The sequence below is a fragment of the Mirounga leonina genome, unplaced genomic scaffold, assembly GCF_011800145.1.
Source record: "Mirounga leonina isolate KUSES-001 unplaced genomic scaffold, KU_Mleo_1.0 Mir_53, whole genome shotgun sequence".
NCBI lineage: Eukaryota > Metazoa > Chordata > Mammalia > Carnivora > Phocidae > Mirounga > Mirounga leonina.
Genome location: NW_023270807.1, coordinates 31,804,711 through 31,819,003, shown reverse-complemented (window position 1 = coordinate 31,819,003; position 14,293 = coordinate 31,804,711). Strand labels below are relative to the sequence as shown.

Sequence of the window (14,293 nt, the reverse complement as noted above, 5' to 3'; positions counted from 1 at the left end):
CCATAGTTTGGGAATGATGATTTTGCTAGCTTAATTGCACTCTATTTGAATAGAATTCCAAACACTTTTCTTGTAAAATAATGGACTCAATTTTGCAGCCCTTATGCTATTTCTGCTTCAGAACCAAGTCTTCTTAATGAGCTCCTTTTTTGACTAAATCTGTGTGGGTAAATTCTTAGGCCGAAGCTAGAAACTCCTGATGGGCAAAGGAATAAGAGAACTAATGCCCTGTTCACTTTGTTTGAGGGATTCATATTCCACTTAGAACACTGAATACATGCCCAAGCCACGTCCTCCTTAATTTGAAACTCAAGAAATAGAAACTAATAAATGTAGGCACTTCAATTGTCTAAGTGTAGGCTCATAAATTAATTTGTTATGAAAATAAAAACAAACTAATTCAGGCCAATGGGCTACCATATTTAGAAGAACTTGCACCTAAAATATTGACAATGTTCTATTTTCTTGTATTTTGGAGGTGGGGAGCTCAAATAACATGTGGTTACCTACAGAGATTAGATTTATTTTGAGACAGACAGGAGATACTTTTTTATTTAAGAAGATACAGTAAACCCTTTTTAACCCTATGCAATGGGGGAGCCTGGGTGGCTCAGTCGGTTAAGCATCTGCCTTCAGTTCAGGTCATGATCCCAGGGTCCTGGGATCGAGCCCTGTGGGTTGGGCTCCCTGCTTGGCGGGGAGCCTGCTTCTCCCTTTCCCAGGCTTGTGTTCTCTCTAACCCTATGCAATGGACTAAATGTTTGTGATTAGGTGAGTAGTTTTCTCAGGAAGGGGATTAGTGCCCTTATAAAAGGGAGCCCAGAGAGCTCTCTCATCCTTTCTGCCTTGTGAGGACCCATGAGAAGTCAGCAGTCAACAACTCAGACGAGAGCTCTCACAGACATCAAATCTGCTGGCACCTTAATCTCGGACTTACAAGCCACCAGCACTGTGACAAACGAATGTTTGCTCTTTAAGATACCCAGCATCTATGATTTTGTTAGAGTATCCTGAAGGGTGGTGGAATATGCCACTGAAAAATATACCACTTTGGCATTAGATTTATTTTGAGTTAAAGGCACTTGAAAAACAACAGGTACAAGAAGCACCCTCTGATGCTTCCCTTTTCTACCTGAAAATAGGAGATAGAACTCCCATGTGAAAGATGTCCTCCCTATACCAGGAGGAAAGAAACATTCTTATCACCAGAGACAAAGATCTGAGGCTGAGGAAATTCTGTACAGACCTTGTTAAAATAATTCTTATCTTCCTGTAGCCTCCCCATATATTTTAGTTACTTTTCCACAGAGCCTCTCTGTTCAATCTGGTATAAAAGCATGTTTTGCCACTTCTTTGGGGTCTTCATTTCCTGATGAGGGCTCCTGTGTCACGTAAAACATATTAAATAAGTTGGTATGCTTTTCTCCTGTTAACCAGTTTTATGTCTATTTAATTCTCGGAGTCTGCCAGAAACCCTAAGTTTTGCCTTCCCTTCAGTTTCTGGACAATGAGGTTGTGATCATAAAAGCCTGAGATCCCACCACTAGCACTCTCTCCAGAGCCTGTGGTTGCAGTCCTGGGAGAACTGACAAAAGCCAGCAGAAGAATTCTTACTATAGTCAGCTTTCCCAGATCTCTGTAGTTCTAGTCAAGAGAGAAGGTAAAAATGTCTCCTTGTCCCTTCTTTTCCAGGTTCAGATTGGCAGGAGAAAAAAACATCTGTTTAAAAAACATAAGAAAACGTAGTTCTTTGGATTGTGACTCTTGTGAATTTGGTTTTGCTTACCCATTGACTATTGATCCCTACCAGGGTATCGTACTCTCCCTCTTCCCTACCAGGGACGGGTATCACTTTCCTCTTTGTCTCATCTTATGTACGGAAAGCTTGGCTTGGCTTTCCATCTGCCAGGGTGTACAGATTTGGCCTATGGCTATAGGCAATTGTCAGATTGGGGACCCCAGGAATTTGGTGGAACAGAAATGAGGATTGCACACCATTGTGGCTAGCATCTTACCAACAGTTACTGGTTCTTAGAGGGGGTTGTCTAAGTCTTTCTTTCTTTTGGCTATCTTTGGGAGTGGCTCTGGGTCTTGGGAGGGCTGCATCTTTTGCAACATCTTTGGGGATGCCTTTTGAGACCACCATTAATCCATTAAAAGGCCTAGTGGTTTTAAGCCATTAAAAGGCTTACTGGTTTATATAGTCACATTGATACAGATATACTTTGGAAGACATGGACTTTTGTATCTAAAAGGATTTTTTAGAGATCTCTCATCTTAAACAAATGTCCTATTGTTACTATGAGAAGATCAGATTGAAAGGAAAAAATTAATAAGGCAAAGGTGAGAATCAACTCTTATATAAATTAGTAAATTGTGTGTTTCTATGTTTATAACTAACTCATGGTTAAAATTTAAAATTAAAACTGTAGGATCTCTTTTTGTAATTGTCTGTATGTTTATATCTATATATGTTATGTACATGTGATCTTTTTTCTACCTCCAGATGATATTGGCAAAATTAATTTGTAAACCAGCTCTATGTAACTGGCTTAAGAAAAAATAAGCACTATATTAACATAAAATAAGCACTTAATTTATAAATTAAGTGTTAATAAAGCTCTCAGAAATATAGAAATGAGCCCCAGTGTTTTTCAAGTCCACATGATCTGGGATAATCTTCAGTAAATAAAAGCTACTTTAAGTTTGTTGGCTTAATAAAAATAGGCATGTCTTCAGAATTATCAACATTAAATATAGTACAGGCATACAAATTCTTCTATCTGGGCTTACTAGTCAAGTAAGCTTATATTATCTCTCCTAGATTTTTTTTAAAGATTTTATTTATTTGACAGAGAGAAACACAGCGAGAGGGGGAACACAAGCAGGGTGAGGGGGAGAGGGAGAAGCAGGCCTCCCGCTGAGCAGGGAGCCCGATGCGGGGCTCCATCTGAGGACCCTGGGATCATGACCTGAGCCGAAGGCAGATGCTTAAGGACCAAGCCACCCAGGTGCCTCTCTCCTAGATGTCTTTAAGTAAATGTATAAATTCAACCTAAGAACAAAACATACAGTAAAAGATAAGTTGCTTAATGTATGTCAAGCATGACAGGAAGAAAAAGAGTTGGAGAAAACCATGTGTTTTGGGCACCTGGGTGGCTCAGTTGGTTAAGCGTCTGCCTTCGGCTCAGGTCATGATCTCCAGGTTGTGGGATTGAGCTCTGCATCGGGCTCCCTGCTCAGCATGGAGTCTGCTTCTCTCTCTCTCTCCCTCTGTCTGTCCCCACTGCTCATTCTCTCTCTCAAACAAATAAATAAATAAAATCTTAAAAAAAAAAAGAAATCTTGATTCATTAAAAAAAAAGAAAACCATGTGTTTTAACATTTAGGTTCTTTGCTTCTGAGATTTTTAAAAAAATATTTGCCTGATTTGTCTACAAGAAAAATAACTTAAGATGATGGATTGCTTTGTTTAATGTGTCATGAAATTTTGATGAGTAATTCAAGCATAACTAAGGTGAATAAGTAAAATGACGAATAAGTGAATTAAATGGATGCAAGTGAGATAAAAGTTTATAAATGAACTTTTTCAATATTGATTATGTTTGTAAAATATATCTGCATAAAAATAGTTTCTAAAATCTTCTGGTATCTTGAAACCTTAAAGTTATACTAAGTTAAATGATAGATATTCATTGAATAGATCCTTTCCAAATAAGATAAAATAACAAAACATCATTGCTAAACATAAGTTTATCTATATTTTAAAGACTTTATTTATTTATTTGAGAGAGAGAGAGAGAGCGAAAGAGAGCACAAGCTGGGGCAGGGGTTAGGATCATGACCTGAGCCGAAGGCAGATGCGTTTTTTTTTGTTTTTGTTTTTTTAAGATTTTATTTATTTGACAGAGAGACAGTGAGAGAGGGAACACAAGCAGGGGGAGTGGGAGAGGGAGAAGCAGGCTTCCCGCTGAGCAGGGAGCCTGATGTGGGGCTCGATTCCAGGACCCTGAGATCATGACCTGAGCCGAATGCAGCCACTTAATGACTGAGCCACCCAGGCACCCCCCAAGACAGATTAAGTTTAGCCAACTGAGCCACCCAAGCAACTCAAGTTTATCTATTTTTGACTCCTTAAGTTTTATAAAGACAAAAGATATTTGAGTCTTCTAATAAACATGTTCTCTTTTTTTTGTCACACTGGAAAATAGAACTATGAAAAAATAGGTACCCATAAGTTGTGAAACTGTATATTCATAAGATTTGCTAGTTTGCCACAGAATGCTAGTATATGACAAGCAATCTATATATTTAAATGAAAATACTAGAAACCTTAAGAGTGAAGAGAGACAATTCTGTATGCAAAGTTTGCAAGGAAAGTGGGATGCATTTTTGATTACAAAAGAAAAAGAAAAAATGTATAAAAGACATGTTTTCGTTAAGAGAAAAAGAGACTAATTTTGTCCTAAGATAAAGTGACTGGTTGTTCTAGAATTGAGAAATGGAAAAAGTAGGACAGAACCTAAATTATTATAGAAACTTGCAGAAGGTTTATGGGGAAAAAATTTGTATGTTCCAAAGTCAAAGCTAAGATTAAATGGATTTATTTATAAGTTTTTTTAAATGAGCTCAATAATATACTGATACAAAACCAGCGTTTTATTTTCTCTTTCTGTTAAAATGGCAAGGTTTCTTAGACTATCGTTCTCCTAATTTAAGAGATTATAAAAGGTTTTCCTTTACCTTTTGAGTAACCTGCCTAGGAAAAAGATTGTGTGTCTTATCAAAAGAACTTCCTCTGCTTCATGTTAACTTTATTAGGTCTTAGATTACTTAAAACTGAATCTTCTCAATATTTAAAAAAGCTAAGGGTTTTTTTTTTTTTTCTTAAGTATATTACTTCCTGTATTTGCCTTTAAAACCTTTTACTGTCGTGGTGCCTGGGTGGCTCAGTCGGTAAAGCGTCTGCCTTCAGCACAGGTCATGATACCAGGGTCCTAGGATTGAGCCCTGCGTTGGGCTCTCTGCTCAGCAGGGAGCCTGCTTCTCCCTCTCCCTCTGCCTGCCTCCCAGCCTACTTGTGATCTCTTTCTGTCAAATAAATAAATAAAATCTTTAAAAAATAAAAATAAAATCTTTTTTTGCCACTTTGGTTAGGTGGATAACTGGATGGTTTTCATAGTAATCTGTGATCTGCTTAATCAAGTGTTCAAACTTTTTAACATTTTAGACAAACTTCCCCAAATCAAATTCTGAATAAAGTGTTTTTTACCTCAAACTAACTTTAGGATTTCCTAAAAGTTCCCTGGAAAATTTCAAAAGACTTGTTCTCTCTCCTTATAAAAAGAGAGATGTGAAACTAATTAAGGTTATTGGATATGTTAAATTACATGGGAAACAGTCAAATAAATGTGCTGTTCAACCTTCTTTAGGTTATATTTGTATGAGTATATGCTACTGATATAAGTATTTCAAAGATTGTATAAAATCTGTAAAAACTTGTATCCTTACTACCCATATAAAGAATCATAATTCCAGTTATTTTTTAGAAGATTTTATTTATTTATTTGACAGAGAGAGAGATAGCGAGAGCAGGAACACAAGCAGGGGGAGTGGGAGAGGGAGAAGCAGACTTCCCACTGAGCAAGGAAGGAGCCTGATGGGGGGCTTGATTCCAGGACCTTGGGATCATGACCTGAGCCGAAGGCAGACGCCCAATGACTGAGCCACCCAGGCGCCCCATAATTCCAATTATTATCTTAAAATGTTAAATGCCACAGAAATAACCAAATTTCCTTGTAAATTACATCAAAATGAATTCTCACCATATCTTTAACCATGGCTATTTTTGAGTCTTTTGTCATTCACAGATAGTTATTTTTCACTCTGATGCTTCTCTGAAAGCTTTTGCAATCAACTGCAATCAAAAGTGCTTCAAAGAGATTCATGGAAAAGACTTGGACAAATACCTTGGAATACAGGTTTCTGGTAACTTTAAAATCAAACCACTAAACTAAATAAGAATTTCTAGAAATCTGGGGCACCTGGCTAGTTCAGTTGGCAGAGGACACAGCTCTTGATCTTGGGGTCATGAGTTCCAGACCCATTTTGGGTGTAGAGATTGCTTAAATAAATTAAAAAAAAAAAGAATTTTTAGAAATCTAATGGAGTAACTGATTGATTCATAGAACCACTAACCCAAGATCAAGCAGAACAAGAATTAACTACATGGGACTAAATAAACTGATTATATTTTTTAAATTATTTTTTTGCTAAAACATGACATTTTTTAATATTTTGTTTGCCAGATTTAAAATTTTCATTTTCTCTTTTCTCTTAAACTATAACTTGAAGTAGTTTTGTAGATTATACCTTTGTAAACAGAAGTGAAGCATTTATGTTTTCTCTCTACCTGATCCCTTCAGAATTTAGAAATGCTTATTAACTGTTCTTATTTTCATGACAATTTAGTTGTTTGCCTAAGTTCAATAATAATCTCTTTTTCTCATAACAGGACATAATTGGAAACATCGTTGTATTACTAAGGCTTTGACTGTGATGCCATATTTGAGAATGACATGAATAGAATTAGATATGGTCAGACAGATTTAGGGAACTCAGGTTCGCTTTACGGAACCAATGCTTATAAAATCCCTTGAAATCTTAGCCTGATACCATGCTTACAGGGTTGCCAACCATACAGGTATGTAGATAGGTTACTTCCTGGCATACTCAGGAAAATTAAGATTTACTGAGGACCTTCAAAAGAGAGGAATTTACCCAAATCTATAGGTATTGCCGGCAAAGTCTGGTGGCAAGTTCCTGACCTGGCTTCTGAACCTCTGTAGGTTTTTATTTTATTTTATTTTATTTTATTTTTAAAGATTAATTAATTTATTTTTGAGAGAGAGAGGGAGAGGGAGAGAGAATCCAAGTAGACTCAGCACTGAGCACAGAGCCCAATGCAGGACTCTAGCTCACAACCCTGAGATCACAACCTGAGCCAAAACCAAGAGTCAGACACTTAACCAACTGTGCCACTCAAGTGCTGCAACCTCTATAGGCTTTTAAACACTCAACCTGAGATTTTTTGTTTATTAAAGTTCCAGCAAAGTAGACTTAAAAAGAGCTCGTATGGTAATTCACTATTCTTGTTGCACTTACATAAATAATCAAGCCTAACTTAATGGGAGTAAACTTGTTTTACAAACAAATTAGTCTTCTTCGATTATCTTTAATAAAAATGGGGTAATTTTAGGCAGGAAATTCTGTGTTTCAATATAAAGTACAACATTCTCTTGTGGGTTGTTGGCCACTGCCATGTTTGTTGATTTTAAGTTTTTTTCCCTCTTTGTAAACTGGCTCCTGCTGTTTTGTCCCTTTTGTCAATGCTTGTTTCCAATTCTTCTCCCACCCTCCTGACTTGGTATCACTAAAACCTAAAATTGCCCTTTTTTGAGGTCTTGCAAACTGAAGCTGAATGACTTGATATAAATTTCAAAGAAATCACCACATCAGATCATGTATGGATAACTTTCATGCTGGCTGCTATGTAAGTCACCCAGAAAGTTCACCATAACGTCTGATGCCATCAACAGAGACGTTCAAAGAAACCAAACATTAATCAATCAATCAATCAATCAATCAATCGGTATGCCACCGCTTGTCCTCACTCCACCATCGAAAGCTGCTTCAAGCTCAACATCTAAAAATCTTGACTTTTGAGCCTTCCGGACTCAAAAACTGAGTTTATGGTTTGCTTTAATCATGAACCTTTGTTTTTTTTTTCTTCTGTTTCTATAGGAAGGCCCCTCATTAAATGCTTGCTACTCATACCATCTAAGGTCTAATTTAGATGTCCCCCCACTTCCACATACACCATTGACCCCTGAAATAGGACACAACCATTTAACTGAACTGACCTATCTTCAGGGCTAAGAGACTGATTCAGTGAGTTATGGAGACCTACCAAGTCAGTTCCTGGTCTGTGGCGTCAGTATTATCTTGCTAAACAAACTGTAATACACAATAGTCTATTTTATATATTTTAACTTTCTATAACAGAAATTCTGAAACATGTAAAAGTAGGCCCAGTAATATAAGGAATCCCATGTGTAATCTCTTAGCTTCAATTATCAGCTTATGGCCAATCGCCTCTATTTTACGTTTATAAACTACAGTGTTTAAAGTACTTTTTACACTTTGGTTCTTGTAACAGCCCTGAAAGCTAAGTTCTGTAGTTTTACAGTAAAATTCTATTGCTGACAAATGATCATTTTAATGTCAATGCCAATTTTTAAGATAGCAAGGGAAAAGACATAAAGGATGCTTGTATGCCTTTATACATGTTTTATTGTGTTTTTGTGTACCCTAAATCATTAATAAAGGGAAAAGGAGGAACACTGGCATGTTTTACCTTCAGCTATTATTCAAACTGAATAGAATTATCTTCCAATGAAATTGTTAGGATGAATTGCCAATTTCTACTTTTCTAGAAACCCACTTTTACTGAATAACCTTGATCCCAACCTATCATAAAAAATGGGATTTTACTCAACAAATTACTGCTAACATCACATTTTGTACATAATAGCTGCAAATGTCTAAAATTTTAAGGAACCATAATTTAGAACAATTCTAGGCTAAACGTGGTATTTGTAGACGATCCAGATGCAAGAAAATAAACCAAATGAGCCATTTAATTTGTGGTTTGAATGTCATTTTTCTGACAGTTATCAATGAAACTGTCATGTAGCCCTGGAATTTGGGGCTGTTAGAATTATTTATTTTGGATGTCACTCTTTCACATCTGATATTTTAACAAAGAGTTATGTTCACGTGCATGTGGGTATTGATTATCAATACCTTCACATGACATTATTACTTGCACATGCGTTAGTTCTGATTCTCTCTACAACCTGATTTGCATACCCATATCATCATATAGATATTTACAAATACTTCTGTACAGATTTTTTAAAATTTTATTTTATTATGTTAATCCCCATACATTACATCATTAGTTTTTGATGTAGTGTTCCATGATTCATTGTTTGTGCATAACACCCAGTGCACCATTCAGTACGTGCCCTCTTTAATACCCATCACCAGGCTAACCCAGTCCCCCACCCCCCTCCCCTTTAGAACCCTCAGTTTGTTTCTCAGAGTCCATAGTCTCTCATGGTTTGTCTCTGCCTCCGATTTCCCCCCCCTTCATTTTTCCCTTCCTACTATTTTCTTTTTTTTAAACATATAATGTATTATTTGTTTCAGAGGTACAGGTCTGTGATTGCGTACAGATTTTTTTCTTGATCTCTTTCTTACTTGACTAAGAATATTCAGGATGTCCCCAGATGCTCATCTGAAGGTTGACTTAGTCACAGTGGCAGAACCCCAGGCTCAAATGTCAAATGGGATCAGTTCTATACAGTGCACTAATCGGACTGCAATCTTTTTGCTCCAGAAGTTACAGTTGCATGTTACTCATCAAGGCAAAATGTAAATGTTTAGTGATTATACGATATGTTTTTGTTAACTCCCCAGATGGGATTTTTTTTTTTTTTACCTTTGTTTATCTGAGAACAACAACAGAATGCTGATGAAATGCTGTGGCTGATGCCAGCAATCTAAGGCTTCATTAGTACAGATGAAGCAATGCTCACTTTGTTAGACAAATAATTAGAGAGATTAAATGAAAATAAACACTGAGAGGATGTACAGAAGCTCTGAAGTTAGGTAATTATTTTAATTACTCTAGTGACTTCCATCAACCTTCACTATCAGCCACAGATCAAGTTTAAATTGTTTTATGTAAAAATATCATAGACTATATGGAAAAGTACTATAGTTACTCAGTGATTATGCTTCATAAAAATGGCATTTTCTTTAAGCTTCCACTAAAAGGAGTTTTTTCCATTCTGGTGCCTGATAAACTCTCTAAAAGCATGATACATTTTTGCACTTTAAAGTGTTTTACCCTGGTTTTTGCTTCAAATGGACATTCTTAATAATTTTGTATCTTTATCTTGACTCGGATTTGATCATGAAAGATGTGGGTTCACATTTTTGAGTCACTGAATGTAAAACAATATGGCATATTCAGTCATTTGAAATAAATGTCACTTGGAATCATGTCATCCTTACTGCATGACAAGCTGCACCTTGTATTTGGGGTAAATATTTCTTTATTCCCCTTCCTACCTCAGATGGGGGAAGACTACCACACACACTGACTGACACCTTCCTGACAGGCGGAGGCCATTTTTAGAGGCATGGTCAGTCCTGTTTAGAATGGATCTCATTTTTATTCCTGTGCGACGATGATTCTGCAAATCTCCCGGGTTAAGATCTTCTTTTGAACAAGTGTTACCTGCATTTAAATACCATTCATTGCTTGCATAATGCCAGCTCCTCTGCAAAATACTTTACCTAATTTATGCTATTTAATCCTTATAAGATTTCCATGGGGTATGTATTATTAACTCCATTTTCCAGGTGAGGAAACTGAGAAGCTCACCGACTTTCTAAAGTTGCTCAAGTGGCCCAGCTGGGAATCAAACCAAGGTCGGCCTGACTTCAAGAACCACGATGCCCTCAACAGATGATTGAATGAGGTAAACCTGGATGCAAATGCTGACGAAAGATAATAGAAACGATGAGGTGACCTCCTTAAGGTGAATGTGCTAGTTAAGCGTTGTGTTGTAGGACACCTGTCAATTCTGAACACCAGTTAAAATCTCCAATTCCAAAATTTGATTGATTTTGAAAGTGTCTCATCTGTGAATGGCCCTGGTTGCTGGAGAAGAAGCAATTAGGAATGGATTTTTATGGAATAGTAAGTATAACCAAGAATTCCCGACTAACAAAGATTAGTGAAGTTTCTTCCAGTAACCACTTTGCACTCCAGCTAACACACTCCGCATTTCTCTTCAACTACATTAAAGATTTCAGCAGGATGAATGAGGCTTCAGTAATCTTTGCAAAGGTCGCCAGGTGTGCGTGCTGTTTTCTAGTATTTAAGAAAAGCCTTTACTGGGTTCCCTCCCCCACCTAACTGCCTCAAGATAACTGACATTGGTTTCAGGCGGTGCACCCCCAGGCCTGATCACGACACATTTTCAGGAGGTTGTGTTATATTCAGAGGACCATTAGGGTAGCTGAGAGTCAGGGAAGGGTCTAACGGATTCACTGTTTCCTATGTTAGGATGCACTAATCTGCCGAGTTTATAGTATGAGTCGTGGCTGATACATACAGGGAGCTGGGACAGAACGTTAGTCCTTGCTTGCGGTGGGAGGGTGGGGAGGGAGTGCATGTTAACTTTATAAATCTCACCCTCAGGTTTCAGACTCCGAGCAGGAAGTTAGGGAAATTCACAAACGCTCCAACTCCCGGTGATAGAGCAGCAAGGGTAGGGCTTAAGAAATCGAGGACTCTCAAAAAAGGCTGGAAGGGTGGGGTGGGCTATCAGCTCCAGAGCTCTCCAGCGCGCCCTCACGCAGAATGCGCAATCGGAGGGATTTATTTGTGAGCGAGACCGAGGAAGACAAACAACCGAGAGAAGATGGGCTCAGAAATTATTTATCGTGGGCTGGCGGGGGGAAAGGCTTTCCTGCTGCTTTTGCAAGCACCTCCCTGGGACGTGACTATGAAGCCTGGCCCCTCTTCTTTCCTCCCGGTACATTATAGACAGCCAGGGACTCAGCTAGAAGGTCCGCTCGATATAAAAAGTCCTAAGCACCAGTTGTTTACTCGTTGTCTTCCAGGCACTGTCATGGTTCTATTATGTCTTCGTACGCTGTTTGATTTTGACTGCACCACGTTTATACATCTAGGAGGGCCAACCCCTCCCGGTCGGGCTGTGTGGAAAGTGATTTCTTCGGGCCGCGCAGCGAGGAAGCCACGGGCTAGACTCCGGGGACCACCTTCTGTTTCCACTTGGCCACTTGCTACTGACCTCGGAGAAATCACTTTAAACGCTGAGCCTCAGCTTCCTCAGCCATAAAATGAAGGTGATTCTACTTTCCAGGCCTCTTTAAAAGGATCGTCGGGAGGGTCAAACGGAGTAATTCTGATGGCAGCGAACTGTGAGGAAATGTGACTCCAAATTACTGAAGGAAAAATAAGTTAAACATCCTCAGCTGGAGTTTTAGGAATTTCCCCCCAATGAGCTCACTGCAGGCAGGCAGCAACCGTTTGGATGGATTCTTTCTTACGGACCATCTTACATGCCAAACACCTACGTGTGGCACCCCTCCGTCTCCCAGGGCTCCTATTGATTTCCGCCTTTCAGTGAAAGCGCTTTTTGCTGCCGCTGTTGGGTACACACCCCAGCACACCAACCCTGCAGCTGGGGGCCAGAGAAAGGATCTTTTACCCTCTCCGCCTTTGTCCCCTCACTCCCCACCCTAGGTCTCCCGAGTTTTCCGCACGCGAATGGGGTTTCCTGGCTGATCTCTAAAGACCTTGCAGTATTTCAGAAAGCTACGAGCGCGCAGAGATGAGCGAACGAGCATCCAGCCCTTCCCGCAGGTCGTGCAGCCCCGCGGGGACCCTCCTCCCGCTCCTCCGGCGGTGCAGCAGCCGCCTCCAGAGCTAGCTCTCGGGGCCGTCAGCGGCAGACCCCGCGGAGAGCCGGGGCCCCCCTCGCAGCCCCTCTCGGCCAGTAGCAGCGCTGCTGGCTTCCCACAGGAGGGAGGACTGGGAGGACGCTGGAGTCTGCAGCGCCCCCGCCCCCTCGCTTTTTCTTTCTTTCCTTGCTTTGGGATCTTGCTGCCGGAGCCGGGAGAGGGTCTGAGAAGACAAGCGAGAAGGACCGGAGTGCAGGCTTCCGCTGCGGCGCGCGAGCAGAGCTGGGGGCGCAACATCTGCGGCGTCCCCTCCCGGTCCTCGCCCACCCGGCTGGGATGTGATCCAGGAAAGCCCTCAGCGCCTGCCTCCCGCCCTCGAAGGTGCCCCCCCAGAGAGCTCATTGGGAGCACACCGCTGGAGTCCCTTTGGCCGCAGCGCCACGGGACGGCAGTGGCAAGGAGTCCCGGGGCCGGTTCCCAGCTCCCACTCTTCAGAAAGAGCGGCGGGGGATCACCGCTTTCCTGGCGCTCCGCGCAACTCCGGGGCGAGCAGCGCGCGGCTGGACAGAGTCCCGCTTCCCGCCGACTCACCGGGATTGGGGGACGGCGTCTGCCCGCCTGCGCTCCCTGTAGCCCTAGCTTCTCGGCACCTGCGCCGATCTCCCACGCCAGGGGCCTGAGCCCCGCGGCTCTCGGCCCCCGCAGCATCCTCAGACCCCATGGAGAACGCGCCCGCCGCGGCTTCCTGAGTGCGGGCGCCGCCGCCGTCCAAACTGCGCGCTGGGGTCCTCCATCTCGCCCCTCTTAGGGGCGTCCGAGAGGCCAGCGAAGAGCGCACCATGAAGTCCGTGCTGTTCAGCCGCTTCTTCATCCTCCTGCCCTGGATCCTAATCGTCATCATCATGCTCGACGTGGACACGCGCAGGCCCGCGCCCCCGCTCACCCCGCGCCCCTACTTTTCTCCCTACGCGGTGGGCCGCGGGGGTGCCCGACTCCCGCTCCGCAGGGGCGGCCCCGACAGCAGCCCCGGGCGCGGCTGGCAGAAGCGCAACGAGTCGCGGCCACAAGCACGGCCGCGGCCCGAGCCGCCTCTGCCCACCATCTATGCCATCACGCCCACCTACAGCCGCCCGGTGCAGAAAGCCGAGCTGACCCGCCTGGCCAACACTTTCCGCCAGGTGGCGCAGCTGCACTGGATCCTGGTGGAGGACGCGGCGGCGCGCAGCGAGCTGGTGAGCCGCTTCCTGGCGCGGGCCGGGCTGCCCAGCACGCACCTGCACGTGCCCACACCGCGGCGCTACAAGAGGCCCGGATTGCCGCGCGCCACGGAGCAGCGTAACGCGGGTCTCGCCTGGCTGCGCCAGAGGCACCAGTATCAGCGCGCGCAGCCCGGGGTGCTCTTCTTCGCCGACGACGACAACACCTACAGTCTGGAGCTGTTTCAGGAGGTAGCGGCCGGGCCGCCCCAGCTTGGGAGGGGGGGCGCGCAGGAGGGGCTTCGGGGCCGGCCGGGCTGCGGCTGCACTTGGGAGTTCTCTCTCTTCCGTACTCCCATTCGGGACTACAGGTGGAGCGCTCCTCGCGGGCAGCGCGCAGCTTCGCCTGGCCCGGGCGTGTTTACGCTGGCCTTGGGGGTGGAGCGTGGACGGGAGGACCGCTGTGGCTCAAGGGAGGGGGTGTGTGAGCAGGGGCTTCGCAGTCCGCCTGGTCTCGAGATTGAGCCGAG

At 42.6% G+C, this 14,293-nt stretch overlaps 1 protein-coding gene across 1 annotated transcript in view; it reads left to right on the top strand.

Annotated features, from left to right (window-relative positions):
* The first annotated feature begins 13,406 nt into the window (after positions 1–13,406).
* B3GAT2 (beta-1,3-glucuronyltransferase 2) overlaps positions 13,407–14,293 on the top strand; it is a 65,422-nt gene continuing 64,535 nt past the window's right edge. Inside the window, exon 1 of the mRNA XM_034991286.1 lies at positions 13,407–14,015. Coding sequence (XP_034847177.1) covers positions 13,407–14,015 — 609 coding nt within the window. The remainder of the gene's footprint in view (positions 14,016–14,293) is intronic.